This window comes from Castor canadensis, chromosome 3, assembly GCF_047511655.1.
Source record: "Castor canadensis chromosome 3, mCasCan1.hap1v2, whole genome shotgun sequence".
NCBI lineage: Eukaryota > Metazoa > Chordata > Mammalia > Rodentia > Castoridae > Castor > Castor canadensis.
In genome coordinates, this window is record NC_133388.1 from 198,577,191 (window position 1) to 198,592,264 (window position 15,074).

The 15,074-nt window shown below is 59.0% G+C and overlaps 1 protein-coding gene across 1 annotated transcript; it reads right to left on the reverse strand.

The window, feature by feature from the left end:
* Positions 1-11,041: 11,041 nt before the first annotated feature.
* Positions 11,042-13,715, reverse strand: Mafa (MAF bZIP transcription factor A). The gene has a single exon (XM_020170371.2). It carries the CDS (start codon positions 13,366-13,368, stop codon positions 12,289-12,291), a length of 1,080 nt encoding a protein of 359 aa, XP_020025960.1. The 5' UTR covers positions 13,369-13,715; the 3' UTR covers positions 11,042-12,288.
* Positions 13,716-15,074: the final 1,359 nt, after the last annotated feature.

Below are 15,074 nucleotides of genomic sequence, written 5' to 3' on the forward strand. Positions count from 1 at the left end.
GCACGGAAATATCACAGTGAAACCCCTACATGCTGAGCCATTAACATACACTAAAAAATGTGGGGAAAAGACTATCACAGTAGTGATGGTGGTGATGATGGTGGCGATGGAGGGGATGGCAGTTGTGATAGTGATGGTGGTGATGGTGGTGATGGTGATAGCAGTTTTGGTGATGGTGATGGTGGTGATGGAGGTGATGGTGATGGTGGTGATGGTGACGGTGATAGCAGTTTTGGTGATGGTGATGGTGGTGATGGAGGTGATGGTGATGGTGGTGATGGAGGTGATGGTGATGGTGGTGATGGTGACGGTGATAGCAGTTTTGGTGATGGTGATGGTGGTGATGGAGGTGATGGTGATGGTGGTGATGGTGGCAGAGGTCATAGTGGTGGCGGTCATGGTGGTGGTGTTGACGGCAGTGATGGTGGCGATAGGAGCAAGGTGCTCTTGGGCCCAAGTGACTGGAGCTGAGATGGTGCAAATGCAGCTCATCCTGCTCTGCAGCCCTGCTGGAGACTCCCTCACAGGCTCCTGCAACTTTTGTCTTTCTGGCAAACACAGGACTGTGGGCTTCAGCAGATCCAGATGGGAATCCGGGGAGTTTGCTTGGGGAGCTAGAGGTCCTGCCAGGGGCTCCGTATGCTCTGGGCTTCCTGTGTCTCCTGACACCGGCCTGATCTCACCCTCCACCTGAAGAACCTCTCAGTACTCTCGCCTCTGAGTTCTACCCGGCTTGGGTGACTTGGCACTATGTAGGTTCCAGCCACAGGTGGCCTGTCAGTGATTGCCGTGGAGTGACCAGCCTGGAGCTGCAAAGAGAGAACAGCAGTTCCTGGGGGGTGGTCCCTGCAGGTATCTGCCAGCACGGCCCTGGCTGGATTGAATTTCTGCCTGCATTCACTCCACAGGTATCTAAGGCACCAGACCTGATGTTGGTGCTTCATGCAGCCAGCCCAGGTCAGGAACATGTCTCAGCAGACAGGCCATCAGCACCCACCCTGCAAAGCCGGAAGGCCCCCTGCTACCACCCACAACTAGGGCCTCAGGGCCCTTGGGGAATCTCAGTGACCAAGCCACATCCAAATGGGAGCCTGGGATGCCTTGTGGAGCAAGGACTGCTTATGTCTTGGTCCAGCTCCATCCTGGTTCTACAGGAGGCTCAGCCTGGAAGCCAATATCCTGGATCCCCACAAAGCCAAGGGGTCCCAGCACCTGGGGCCCTGGGCTGGGGTTGATGGCAGAGCTGCCCCGGCCAGGAGGGCTGAGGACCATGCCCCTCCCTCATCCATGGTGGGTACTGGAAGTCAGATACAATTACTCACTCAGTGTATCATAATTACTGCAAATAGCCCATTAAAGAGAAATTATCATCAGTATATTAGCAGACAGCGGAGGAAATGAAGAAAGAAAAGTGCTTATTTTCTCTTTGTCCCTTTAATGGGGACAAGGGATGAAGGGTCAGAGGCAGCCCCTGTTGGTTGCCCTAACACCCCTGCCCAGGAGGAGGAGCACAGAAAGTGGCCTGGCCTCCGGCTCCACAACCTCAAATCCTGCAACCTGGGATCAGTTGCACTCTGGGTGGCTGGAAAGAAGCCACTGCGGGAAGCTGCTGCTTTTCCTTCCTTGGCCCCCTGCTTCCTCCCCCAGGACCCCAGGCAAAGCCCTCTCTGCTGCAGCAGAAACACCCAGAGACCCTGCAAATCCCAGGAGACCAGCCATCATGGACTGAGCCATGAGAGAGAAATGGGAGGGAGAGCAGCAAACAGGCAAGGAAAGGTCATTGTTTGGTGGTCTCTGTGCCTGTCTTGGGAGAGGGGATGGTGAACTGAAGGCTCCCGGACAGAACCCTGAGGCTCAGTTGGGGGCCTGGAAGACCCCTGTGGTGAAAGCCAAGGGTTCCCTGGGGAAATGACCTGGACCAGTCTCACTGTGAGGGTGAGCAGGAGGCTGTCTGAAAACAGTCCCTGTATTTATCAGTTTTATCACTGCTTGACAGAAACAACTTAAAAGGAGGAAGGATTTATTTTAGCTCATGATTTCAGAGGTGTCAGTCCATCGTGGCATGGCAGTACAGAGCAGCTCACATCATGGTGGTCAGGAAGAAAGAAAAAGAAATACAGGAAGGGGACAAGATACAGCTGCCAAGGACACCCCCAGGGACCTACTTCCTCCAACCAGGCCCCACCTCTTACTTGTCACCACCTCCCAATGACATCATCATATAATGAATCCATCAAGGGATTAGTCCACTCATTAGGTCAGAGACCTCATGGTCTAACCATCTCTGGAGCGGCCTTCACAGTCACCCCGGGGTGTGCTTCTCTAATCTCCTAGGCGATTCTCAATCCAATCAAGTTGACAATTAAAGATTAACCACCACAGTCCCAAACAAAAACCTGCAACACAGGCAGGAGGGCAGAGGGACCCCCTCTGAGACACTCTGTGACCACAGGGGAAAGATTGGCCACTAGCAAAAATGGATTGCCACCAAGCTACCAAACCACTGCCTCAGACAATGGGACAGTCCATCCCAGATGAGCCCACTACACTCTTCCCCAGGAAGCTGGAAGGCTGTGTCTCTCTCATAACTAAGGCAGGAACCTAAGCACTAACAGGCAGGTAGAAAAATATCCTAAGGAGCAACGACGCAACCAGCCAGAGAAAATGAGCCTCAGAGTGCAGTATGCACCGCTCACAGGGCCTGCCATACTGAGAGCCTGGCCCTGTGGACACCTGGACATCTGTCAGCTTGTTTAATCCTCATGATACCCAAGGTGGCATCCTGTGCATTAAGAATGCCAGAGTAGGCTACTCTCCCCTTCTGCCGCCTGGATTGACCCCTTCCCTCTGTTCTTCCTGTCTTGTAAGCCCTTTGTCCCAGCTCCTGGGTTCTTCCTCCTTCCTAAGAACTTTCCAGAGAGACCAGTCAGTTAAAAACCTGTTTCCTGATCTTCCTAGCACCTAGGTGAGGCCATGTGGCTGAGTTCTGGCAATGAGACATAGGTGAAATGGCCACAGGACAGCTTCCCAGACCTTACTTAGGAGATAACAAGGGTGCTCTTTTTGCTCCTTTCTTTTAATCTCTCCTTCCTCCTTCCTTGAATGAAGATAGGATGGCTAGAGCCGAAGCAGCTGTTTGGGACAACAAAACCAAAGCACTCTGGGATTTGGGCTCTTTCTATCAAGGTCTTAAAGCTGTAAGGGTGCAGTCCTTGCCCAGACTCACGGGTGGAGAAGCCTCTTCCCCTTCTTGATGTCTTCAACACAGTGGGGACCAGGGGCAGGACAGGCAAATGTGACCTTCCTGTCCCCCCAGACTCGAGTAACCTATGGTCAGCAGCTCAGCCTGGCCCGTAAAAGTCTTTCCTAGTAAGAATAATCAGACAATGTCCTTTATATTTCTTCGTTATTATGCAATGCATTTAGTTACTATTTAATGTGGGGACAGATTTGATGGCTAAAAAGTGCTTGACAGTGAGGTCTGGGACTGTGTAGGGCTTTTCATGGGAATTCTTGCAGAATTATTCTCTTGGGTGGAAACTGTCACACCTCCCTGGATCCTAATCTTGACAGGGTCTCAAGTCCCCTATCCAGGGACCCAGAATGGGTGAGGGGTTGGGGGAGGTATCCTGAAGAACAACCTCTGGTTGCAGAGGCAGTAGCAGAGGACTCGATGCTGCAGAGTGGTAGGGAGCTGATGCTATGGATGGAGCTGGGATGACCCGGGGCCCTGATGGGGAGGCAACTTGGGGGTTGGGGGTCCCCCTACCAGGAGCTCTCCACAGGTGCTGGATTTTCTCCCCCACTCCCACAAGTGCCCTCACAACCATTGCCAACATGTCTCTAACCGGCTCCACCCCACTTCCTCCTGGAAGCCTTCTGGATGGAAGGACGCAGGAGCAAAGACCCTTCTCTGCTCCTTACAGGGAGGGGAGAGGGTGAATGGGGGTGAAGCATGAATATGGTGGATGTACTTTGTGTGCTTGTATGAAGGCAGAACAATGAAACCTGTTGCAATTGTTCTAAGTAGGAGAGGGGGATGAGGGAGAATGATGCAGGAGGTGAATATAACCAAGGTGCATTGGGAACACATACGGAAACGGCACAATGAAACCTCTGACAAATAACGTATGCCAATAAAAACATAAAAGGAAAAAAGCAGGGGCCCCTACTGAACACTGTTAGGTCCCCTGAGCTGCCCATTTCCTCCCATATCCGATCCCCTCCTCTCCCTTCCCATCACTGCCCCGCCCCTTCTTCTACACCCCCCTCCCCTTCACCGGCAGGCTGTCCCCTTGGCCCCTCCCGCCCCTTTCCTCTCCCCAGGTGCCATCCTCCCCGCCTTGCTGACTTGCAGAACGGAGCCACGCGCCCACTCCGGGCGTGCGCTGGGCGCGGCGCTCACACGGCCGCCTGGAGTAACCGGCGCGGCTGCTCTGCTCGCGCGTCCTGGGGCAGCCCAGCCGCAGAGTCTCACACCGCGACACGCACGAGACACGCGTCTGGAAGTGCCACCTCTCAACACCCTGCCCTGGCAAAGCACAGCCCCTCCTCCACCCGCAGCCGAGGACAGGAGACCCCAGGCGGGGGTCGGGCCACAGCGAGCACAAAGGGTTCCCCTGCCCCGCTGTCCGGTCCCATCTGCTTGCCCTCCGCCTCCCCTGGCCGCTTCCCCCCAAATCACAGGACTCCTGAGCACAGCCAGGATTTAACTCTCCTGTGGCCCCAGGCAGGAGAAAGGAGCTGGCCAGGCAGGGCCTCTCACTGCTGAACACTAGTGGGCAGACATGCCATCCGTGGGACCCACCCGAAAAGAGCTGAGACTAGGGGATCAGGAAGGATGACCAGGCCCCGGGAGGGAACAGGGAGGGAGTTTTGAGCAGGCCATGGCTCAGAAGAGGGTCAGGTCCCTCAGCAGCTGGGGACTGAACCCCTAAACATCTACGGATGCTTCTGCCTGGGGACAGCAGCCCTGGGGCTGAAGAGGGGTGGCCAGAGGCATCTTGGAGCAGCTGGGGTGGAGTCTAGGTGGGCCCCGCTGAGCCTGCTGTGTTCCCCTCCCAAGGCCATCAGCTACTTCCATTGGGATACCCGTGCCAATCAAGAGACCCCTTAAGGGGTACTTTCCTGGGCAGCATGGCTAGCCAGGTGAGGATGGGTGGTCTTCAGTTTCTCCAAGACTCAGCACCCCCAGTTCAGTGCATGTTGCTACCCCAGGGCCACTTCCAAATGACCATCAGGTCACGTGGGTCAAAAGTCTGGTGTGCTTTGGCATGTGGGGACAGTCCCCAGCCCATCTCTGAGGACAGGGTGGGAGGGAAGTGGGGAGGTGATCCTGGGACCTAGGACCCAGGCTGAGGTGGTCGGTTGGTGAGGTGGAGGTGTGGGAAGTGGGGGCAGAGGGCAAGAGGTGTTTGCCCACAGGCCAGTAAGGGAAGTGGGGCAGATGGGACGCAGAGGTAAGTCCAGTGACTCTGTCTGGGGAGGTGGTGGCCAGTGATGGGGAAGACCTTGAGGCTGAAATTGACCCTAACTGGCTTCAGAATGCCTGTCTGTGTGTCACCCAGCAAGAGTACTGGAGTCACAGAGGCCAGCATGGAGGTGGCACACAGGAGCAGGAAGTGCCAGAGAGAAAGCAGTAGGGCTGCAGTAAGGGGAGAGGGGGCAGAGGTAGCTGTGACCGAGGCTTTCGGCACTAACAGCACCTCCCGCTTTCCAGAGTTGGGTCGGGGACACTAGCCTGAGTGACATCCAGCCCTCAGCGAGCTGGGACTGGGAAACTGTCTCCTGCCCCCAGCTGCCACCCACCCGTGGGGTTCCCACACCCCACCCCCAGCACGCTCCTCCCCGGCCTCAGGCTAATTGGCTGTGACAGCTCAGCCCTCTGCAGCTGAGCGGTGTCACTGTGAATTAGGCAGGCGCTGAGCCCGCCAGCCGCAAATTACTCTGTCACTGCTGTGCTGGCGCTGGGATGCTGAGCGTGAGCCTGCAAGCGTGTGTGTGCGCGCGTGTCCGTGCGGGAGTGCACGGGTTGGGCGGTGGGGGTGGGGGGCACACCCCACCTCCTTTCTTCTCCTTTGACAGGGCAGCTCATCCTCCCACCTCCACCTTCTCCTTCCTGCGGACCCCCTGCGCCCACACTCAGGCCCTGATCTGCCAGCAGCCTGCCCTCTTCTACAGCTGCCTGCCAAACAGGTGGTCGTTCCTGGACTGACTGACTCTGCACACCTCATCTCAGCGGACCCTAGAGGACACTCCTGGGGTCCTAGAGGAGCCACCACCCTCCACTGCAAGGCTCAGCTAACGCCCACCTCGGGTCAGCCAAGCATGCTCCCCACAGCCAGTGCCTCCTTCCTTCTTGCTGGGGTTCTCCCTGCCAGTGCTCATAAACTGCACCCTCAAAGTACTGCCCTGTCCCCTGATCCCTGCCCTGCAGAGGTCCTCTAGCTCCCACAAAGCCAGCAGGAAGGCACATAACTACGGTGGGACTCACCTTCACCTGCTCCTCCAAGACCACCATAGCTTCCATCTTCCACTTTGCACAGCTCCCTCCTGCCCAGCTCCTCTGCCAGGAAAGTTCTTTCTGTGCTGCCCCATCCCTGTTCTCACTCCATCCCATGCCCGCCCCAGCCCAGCACCAGCTGTGACCCCTTCAACCCACCCTGCACTTCTCCTTCATGCTGTTTGATTCCAACAGGAATGGGATCCTCACTGTCTCGAGTCCCGTCATGTTTAGAACTATGTCCCCACTTCTGAGGTGCTTAATCAATGCTCAAATTAACAAAATTTATGCCCCCCCCCCAAGTTTTCCCTGGCCAACCCTCCTGTGGTAACAGAGGCAAGGGGATTGGGGAGATGAGTCCCTTAGGGCTGGAAACTGAGCTGGGCTTGAATCTGGGCAGCAGGGATCCTAAGGCTGGGTCCCTGCCCCTAGCGTGGCCTCCCTGGTCCCTGGCCTGTCTCTGTGGCCACAGGAACTGCTAACCAGGCAGCTGGGACTGGGAACAGGAAAGGCAAGGCTGCCTGCTATCAGAACGGCAGCAAGGATGCAGGGGAGAGCTGTGGACCCTGTAGGACTGATAGCCTTTTCCTGTCTTCCCACAGTCAGTCTGTCACCTCCATGGCCCATTCAGAGGCCACCTCCTCCACTGTCTGCTTCCCAGAGCAACTGGCAGGTGAGGAGACCTCAACACTGGAGTGGTGTGAGGTCATCTTCTTCCTGATGCTTGCCTTGTCCTAGTCCCCGGGCCAGAGTCCTTCAGTGGGCTCAGTCTTTCTTGGGGCTCAGTTTGGGAATGTTGAGTTCTAGGCTCCTGGCCCTAACCAGTGGCCCTACCCTGAGCCGGTCCCTCCGTGAGACTGAGGCCCATCAGGCTGGACACTTCATCACCTCTGCTCAGGCTGAGCCAGTCCTCACTGGACAAATGAACTGCTGAGCAAGGGGGGCAGTTTGGTAACGGCTCCAACTAAGGCAGGGGGCTGGTCCCAATAACCCGCATTTGTCCCTGAAGGGGGGCAGAACCCTAAGTCTCCCTAGGGAGCAGCTGGTAGCAGGAGTGAGGGGTCCCTCCCGAAGAAGCATTGGCCCCTCGCTGGTGGATTGAGGGCTCAGGCTAGAGGAGGTGGGAAGGGAAGGACAGAGCTGGTGGAATGGGGCTGAGAACCTGGGCCCTCAGCCTGGGCATGCCGATTTGGGCAGAACCAAACAGCATCTGGACTGGTGGCCTGTGCCAGAGTGCACAGCAGCCACACTGCATGAGGGGACCAGCACACACAAAACCCTTCGTGTCCGTGTGCGCATTTGAGTGAGGCCCGAAGGGGTGTGTGTGTGTGTGTGTGTGTGCGCGCGCGTGCTGTCACATACATGTACATCTGAACATGTGCACTTGCCCGAGGTCAGCCCTCCATGTGTGCCTGGGCCGCGGGTGTTTTCATGTGCATCTGTCTGTCTGCACCCACGTGTGTGTGTCCTGGGCTGGTACCTATATGTGTGCTTGAGCTCCCAGGCGCCCTTCCGCCTAGGAGTGTGGGGTGCTGAGGAAGAGGACATCTGGGTCCTGCCCTCCCCAACCTCAAAGCCAGCTATAAATAGGAAGCTAGGTGGCAGGGAGGGGACTTCCACCCTGTAGAGTGTGGAGGTGGGGAGGAAGGGAAGGGGGCAGGGAGAGAGGCTGGGGGAGCGCAGGCTCCCAGGATAAGCAGCCTAACAGCAGCACAAGACACTGGCTCTGGGTTTTCAGATTTTTGTGGAGTTCTTAACCCACTGGCTGGAGCTGTTGGGCTGCGTCCTGGGGAGGTCTTTGCACATTAAAGGATGAGGCTTGGTGGGTGCTATCGCAGTGGGGAGCAGCAGCTGGGGTCCTGGGGTGGGGTGGTCTCGGATGGGGCCACTTTCCTGGGCTGGAAGCTGAGCCCAGCGTTGTGGATTCTAGGAAGGAGGTGACATCAGGAATGACCTGGGGAGTATCCAAGCTCCGCATTAGCTGAGGTGGGGAGAGGGTGGGAGGTGAATGTGGGGGTGAATGTGCATCCAGTGCCAAGTGCACGCCTTGGGGCGTATGCATATAGTGTGGGTTGTGTGTGCAGGTCCGTGGCACTGTAGCAGCAGGGGGTCCTGCTCAGCCACTGCTACACATTCCTGCTCCTTCAGCCTCTCCCTCCTGACCAGTCAGTGAGAGGTGGGGGATTCCTGGGGCTCCAACTCTGTGCTCCCCAGGGAACATGAGGTCCTCCATGTCCTCACATAGTGCTTGCTTCCCAGCAGCCTCTCTATCTTCAGAGGGGGGCATTCCTGGACACCCTTCCACCTGCTAGTCCAACCTTCTGCCACACAGCAGCTACCTCTGGGTTCTCTTGCTGGATTGTGTCATTTTAGTCCATGCTCGTCCCCCCAGGAGGCAGGAGTGGAGTTTGGGGAGGTGGCCTGGGTGTGTATAGGGGGCTGAGCCGACCCTATGGGCTATAGGCAGCCTCGTCTCTAAGAAGAGAGAGGACCAGGGTCAGCTGTTTAGGGCCCATCACTGCTCTATGAGAGCACCCAAATGGTGTGGGGGTGGAGGGAAGGTGAGCGCGAGGACCATCACGCAGCCTGAACACTGTGGTCACCGCTGCTTCAGCCCAGGGCTACACTTCTTCTCTAACTCCCACTCAGACCTGTGGTCCCCATACAGGTACCTGGTGTTGCCACTGCCCCGACACCCTGGTACAGAATGGACATGCACAGCATCTGCATAGACACACACACACACACACACACACACACACACACACACACACGGAGCACCCAGCTGCACACACTCACTCTGTACCACTTTCTAGTATCCCCTTGCTCTCTGGAAGGAGAGGCTCTTTGGCCTCCAATTCTCACAGTTTGCTGCTAGCCCACTCCGAAGCTCCCCGCCAGGAAACCCAGCCCGTCTCCAGATTGCCTGAAGCCCTCCCTGTTCCTACCACACATCCCCAGCTAGGTCTGGCCACAGCAATCCCTGCCTGCAGAGGTACACTGCCCCTTCGTAGGAGACCTGTGTGGACAAGGACCCAGCAGGTACCACTTGGGGCCCCCAGTTCTGCCAGGGGCTGCAGTCCAGTGTGCAGGCTAGCACTACCCTCTCTGCATAGGATGAACAAGTACCACACATGGGTTTGCTGGCAGGGGCTCAAGGTGTCCAAAATGATTTCTAGAAAAGATTTATCTCTGAACTCCAGAGTACACGCTCCTCCTGCCCTCATGATTCCTGGCTGTTCACCTTGTCCTAGGTGAAAGAGAAAGAGGGAGGGGAAGGGGAAATCCAACCCAGCTGCTCACAGAGAAAAATGGGGCCTCCAGAGAAACCCTGGGGTTGGAGTCACGGAGTCCTGCCAGGTTTAGCCTGGAGTGCTGGGCAGGGAAGGAGTGTATCTGCTGCCACTTCAACAGCCCCATCCCCATGGGACAGCCCCTAGCCCCTGTCCCCACAGGCCTGCATTTTCTCTGCTAGAAGGAAGGCTCTGTGCAAAGGGTTCCTTGGGGCAGGGACACTGAAAACTGAGATGTCCTTGGTCCTCTGCTCTTGAGCAGGACTCAGTAGTTACCGGGACCAGGCCAGCAGCCTCAGCCATAAATGTGCCGGCGCCCTGAGCCTTTCCTTGGGAAGTCAGCCTGTGTGGGACACGCAGGCCCTGTGACAACCCTCCCTGGCAAGACTGGCTGGAGCCTGCAAGTCTTCCCCTTGTCAAAGGCAGCTCCTGAATTCAAGGCTTTATTGAACTCCGAACCAGTGCCTTCCCTCCCCTCAGCATTTCCTCCTACAGAGACACCGACTGGAGGCTCACCTGGGATTTTGCTCAACTTTCACAGAGATCAGGTCTCCCTGACTCTCATTGTAAAGCCAAGGGGCAGGGGGACATGGGAGGACCTGCCTTTTGGGAGCCTGGGACTGAGACATACACTCAGGATTCACTCAAGAACTGCAGTGCACAGGCAACAGGAGCCTCCGTGTTGCTGGTCAGAAAACCAGCGCTGGCTCTGGCGTAGGTGCATTAGAGAAGCCCCCACAGGGTGGGGAGTCTCTGAATCTGCACACTTCCTTCCCATGGTGAAGAGAGAGAACAGTCCCTTAAAAAGGGGCAGTCAGCCTGAGTCCCTATAGGGTGAGGTTTCCACAGGGTCCTGGTTCCTCCTGGTACACCCAAGGCCCTTCTTGGACTGTTCAGAGAATGGAGGCCAGGCCACTCCTAGGGGCAAGGGAGGCAGAAGAACTGGCACAGCTCTTGCTACCAGAATGCTGCACTTGGGGGGTCACTACCAAGGGTACCCCCTGCCTGGATGGAAGCCTGTGGCCAATAGCTGCTGGGACTTGTTCCTGAGGGACAGCCTCTGAGGACGCAGGCCCTGTGGGTGCAAAGCCAGTTTGTTTACAACCTAGTCGGTTTCTCCCTGGTCCTGCCCGGTCAGGGGCACCTGGAGCTAAGGCAAAGCCCCATCTAGGGTTGCCTCCTTATCTTTCTATTTCGGAGAAACGAGTCAAAGACAAAAGTCACAGACGCAGCAGCCAGGCTCTGGTGACTTTTGGATCTAAACGGATTTATTTTGTTTTCGTTTTTTCTTCAGTCTCGTAGCAAATGAAAAAAGAATGCAACAAAAAACCCAACAACACAACAAAACTTTCAATGAGTTGTTGAATCTCCTGCTTCTGAAAACTCAGCAGGAGCCCGGTGGGAGGAGCGACGGGGCCTCGCCCAGCCTAGAGGCCGTAGCACCCACTTCTTGCCCCTTTTCCCGGCTAGTCCAAAAAGTGGCCAAGCTTTAAGAAGAATTCCACAAACAAAACGAAATACAATTTTAAAACATTTTCTCCACCCGCCCATGCCAGGAGGTTCAGGCCTAAACCTCTTTAAAAATTTCTTTTGGAAATACTGTGCATTACTTCGTTTTCTTTCACTTCTCTTGAAGGTTAAAATAAGATATATTTCCCCAGGAGTCATAAATACGATCTGGTGCATAGAGAAATAGCAGCGCGGGAGTCCGGGCCAGCCCCCACCCGGCTGAGCACGGCGACCCCCACCCCCCTCCCCCCGTCGAGAACAGCTGGGCAGCAGGACCGAACGCGGCAGGTAAGGTTCCTCGGCTCCAGGGAACGCGGGGCAGGGCTGGGGGCAAGCGGGCAGGAGGGCAGACAGGGCCGGGCCCCTCCGAGCGACCAGGCGAGCGACGCATGCGGGCACTCGCGGACATCCGAGGGCGCACCGGTTGGGGAAGGAGCTTCCTCCGGGTTTTCTTTTCTAATCATCAAGCAAAAATAATTACAACTGTTTCGAAAATAAGACCACCTTTAAAAGGAGGAGGAGAAAAAAAGGGGCGAGGGAAGGGAGACGGAAAGAAAGACAACAGAGGAACAGCGCGGGGCAGGCGGAGGCTGCCCGGGAGAGACCCGCAGCGCGGCCCCTGCGGACGCACGAAGGTCGGAACCGCTCTCGACATATGTACAAGTGTGCGGGTGAGTTAGACCTGGCTCGGCTTCCTTGGAAGTCACCGTTCTCAGCGCGTGGAGGGATCATGGCCACGTCAGGACGGCGACCCTCAGGGCGCTGGGAGCCAGGGCGGGCGCAGGAGGCGCACCGGGGAGGGGTCTGCACCCCGCGCCCGGGGCTTAGCGGCGGGACGCGCAGGCCGGGGCGGGCGCGGGCGAACCACCGCGGCTCCCGCTGCACCAGCCTTGCGCGCGCGTCCTGGGCCATGGAGTCCCAGCCGAGGCCTCGGCGGCCTGCGCAAACTTTACCCCGGCGGCGGCGAGGCCCGGGGTCCGGCACTCACAGGAAGAAGTCGGGTGCGCCCTTGGCCCCGCCGGGGCCTGCTTGCGGCGGCGAGGACTCCCGTGGGAAGCCGGCCCCGCCCGCGCCCCCGGGGCCGCCCCGGCCCGCCAACTTCTCGTATTTCTCCTTGTACAGGTCCCGCTCCTTGGCCAGGCGCCCCACCTCCAGCTTCAGCTGCTCCACCTGGCTCTGGAGCTGGCACTTCTCGCTCTCCAGAATGTGCCGCTGCTGCACCCGCTTGAAGCGGCACGACTGCGCGTAGCCGCGGTTCTTGAGCGTGCGCCGCTTCTGCTTCAGCCGGATGACCTCCTCCTTACTGAAGCCGCGGAGCTGCCGGTTCAGCTCCCGCACTGACATGGACACCAGCTGATCATCGGAAAAGCGCTCCTCCAGGCGCACGTGGTGGCCCGCGTTGCCGCCGCCGTGGCCCGCGCCGCCATGGTGGCCCGCGCCGCCGTGGTGGTGGTGGTGGTGGTGATGGTGGTGGGCGGCGTGGTGGTGATGGGCAGTGTGGTGCACGCCGTGGTGGTGGCCGGAGCCCATGTCGTCCGCGCCGCCGCCGCCCGAGAAGCCCTGGCCCCGGAAGGCTTCGTAGGCCGCGGTGGCTGCCGGGTGGTGAGTGCCGTGGTGCCCGGCGTGGTGGCCGCTGCTGATGAGCGCCTCCACCGCGTCCTCGGGCGTCAGGTTGAGCGCCTCGGGGTTGAGGTGGTGCTGGTAGCCGCTCATCCAGTACAGATCCTCCAGCGCCGGCTTCCCCGAGGCGCCCCCGACAGCGCTGGGCCCCCCAGTCGGTGGCCCGGGAGCACCCCCAGCCTGAGCCGCGCCGCCGCCGCCCCCCGCACTGCCGCCGCCGGTGCCCGGGCTGGGCGCGCAGAAGCTGGGCGAAGAGGGCACGGAGGAGCAGGGCGTGCTGAGCGGCGTCGAGGACAGTGAACCGGGAGGCAGGCGGTGGCAGAAGCGCTCGGCCTCGGGTGGCTCCTTCTTTACCTCGAACTTCATCAGGTCAAAGTCGTTCACGTACTCGATGGCCAGTGGGCTGCTGGGCAGCTCGGCGCCCATCGCCAGCTCCGCGGCCATCGCCCGGAGCCCCAGCCCCGCCGCCGCGCCCGGCCGCGCCCCGACGGGCGGCGGGGGAGGGGGGGCGCCACGGGCGTCACCCCCCTTGACTTCCCTCGGGCCGCGATCCTAGTAGGAGTGGGCTCTGGCTCCGGGTCGGGGCGCCAAGGGGCGCAGAGAAAAGTTTCGCGCAGCCAACTCGCAGGCGGCGCGCTGGGGACGCCGCCGGCAGGGCCTCTCGGGCGGCCCGGGGCCCGCTCCCGGCGGGCGCAGGGCCACTAGCCTTCTCCTATTCCCGGTCTTAGGTTGTCCCAGCCCGGACGGTGGCGGTGTGGCCCCGCCCCACGCCCCGCCCGCGCCGCAGGCCAGCCCCGCCTCCCACGGCCGAGCGCCGAGCGGCGCACGCCTTTATAGAGCCGGGCGCCGGAGCCCGCCTTCCCGGGAGGGGAGCGCGCCCCCGGGCCAATCGCAGCCCCAGCCCCGCCGCCCTCATTTGCCTATCCCCATGGCAACCCCGAGCCCAGCTGTCAATCTCCTGCGGGAAACAGCTGTGGGAAGGGGTAGGGATGGGCCGCTGGCGAGAGGAGTGGGCGCGGCCCCCTGGTGGCCACCGCGGGGGACTACAAGGGCGGAGGGCAGGCAGCGGGTGCCGGTCCAGGCAGCAGACTTTGGCCTCTGGAGACCTTAGGTCTGTGACCCGATGGCTGGAGGGTCCAAGGGAGCAGAGGGGGGCCGCGCTCAGGGAACTCCTTCAGTGCCTCTGTCCACATAGGTCACCTGGCCAGCCGTGTCCCGCTGCTTCCTCTTTATTCCTCGCCCAGCTCGCTCAGCTGGCTTGGAGCCGCGTCCCGCACCGCGAGGGTGGTGGCGCCCAGAGGGGGGACCTCCGGGCATCCTGACACTGGGTGACACTGCGCTGCCCGCGAGCACCAGCTATTTTTAGCCAGTGGTTGGGGCAGGTTCAGGAATTCAGTCAACAAAGTTGCTGGCACCTCCGGAGACGGGACACCTCGTGGAACCGCAGGGCTCTGAGCTTGTGGCGCGGGCGGAGAGGAAGAGCGCGTGCCACTATGGGGCCAGGCACAGGGATGGGGCACCGCCCAGAGGGCTGCCAGGCACTGGAAGGAATCTTAGACCCAGCTGCCCACCAGCCGGGTTTGGGCCTCTGGGCAGTTCGAGGCGCCTTGCTGGGCAGGGGCAGGATAGGGTCACAAGCAGGAAGCGGGCTACCATCTTCACACCCACCGCATGGCCCTACACTTGCTGGGAGGCAGCCTTAAGGCATGAGAGACTGGCAGAGAAGGGGCAAGTGAAAGGAGCAAAGCGGGTGAGGACCGAACTGTGGGGCCTGGGACCCCTGGAGTCCCTAACTCCAGAGGAAAGTGATGGGAGGGGAGCACACGGGAATTCCAGAGGCAGTATGACCCAAAGTGGATCTTTTTTATCCCTCTAAATTCTCTGTATTGCTGCTCTATGACTTTGATGATTTAAAAAGTAAATCTCAAATGTAACCGCCCGTGCACAGAAAGAGACTGCAGAGATGCAGAGGAAGTCACCCACCTGCTGCCAGTGGGATTTGGTCTTCAGGGCTTTGCCTCACTCCCTCTCCAGGTATCTGCTGTCTTATAGGAAAAATGCCACGCAGTCAGAGCGAGCAACTTCTTCCTGTGCTGTCCTGAGGTGGCCCTGGCTCCTCACCCCAACTGCCCTCCATATCGCTGGGCAGC

Bases quoted from the DNA above. Each gene is read 5' to 3' on its own strand.
- Mafa (XM_020170371.2), bottom strand. From the start codon at position 13,368: ATGGCCGCGGAGCTGGCGATGGGCGCCGAGCTGCCCAGCAGCCCACTG.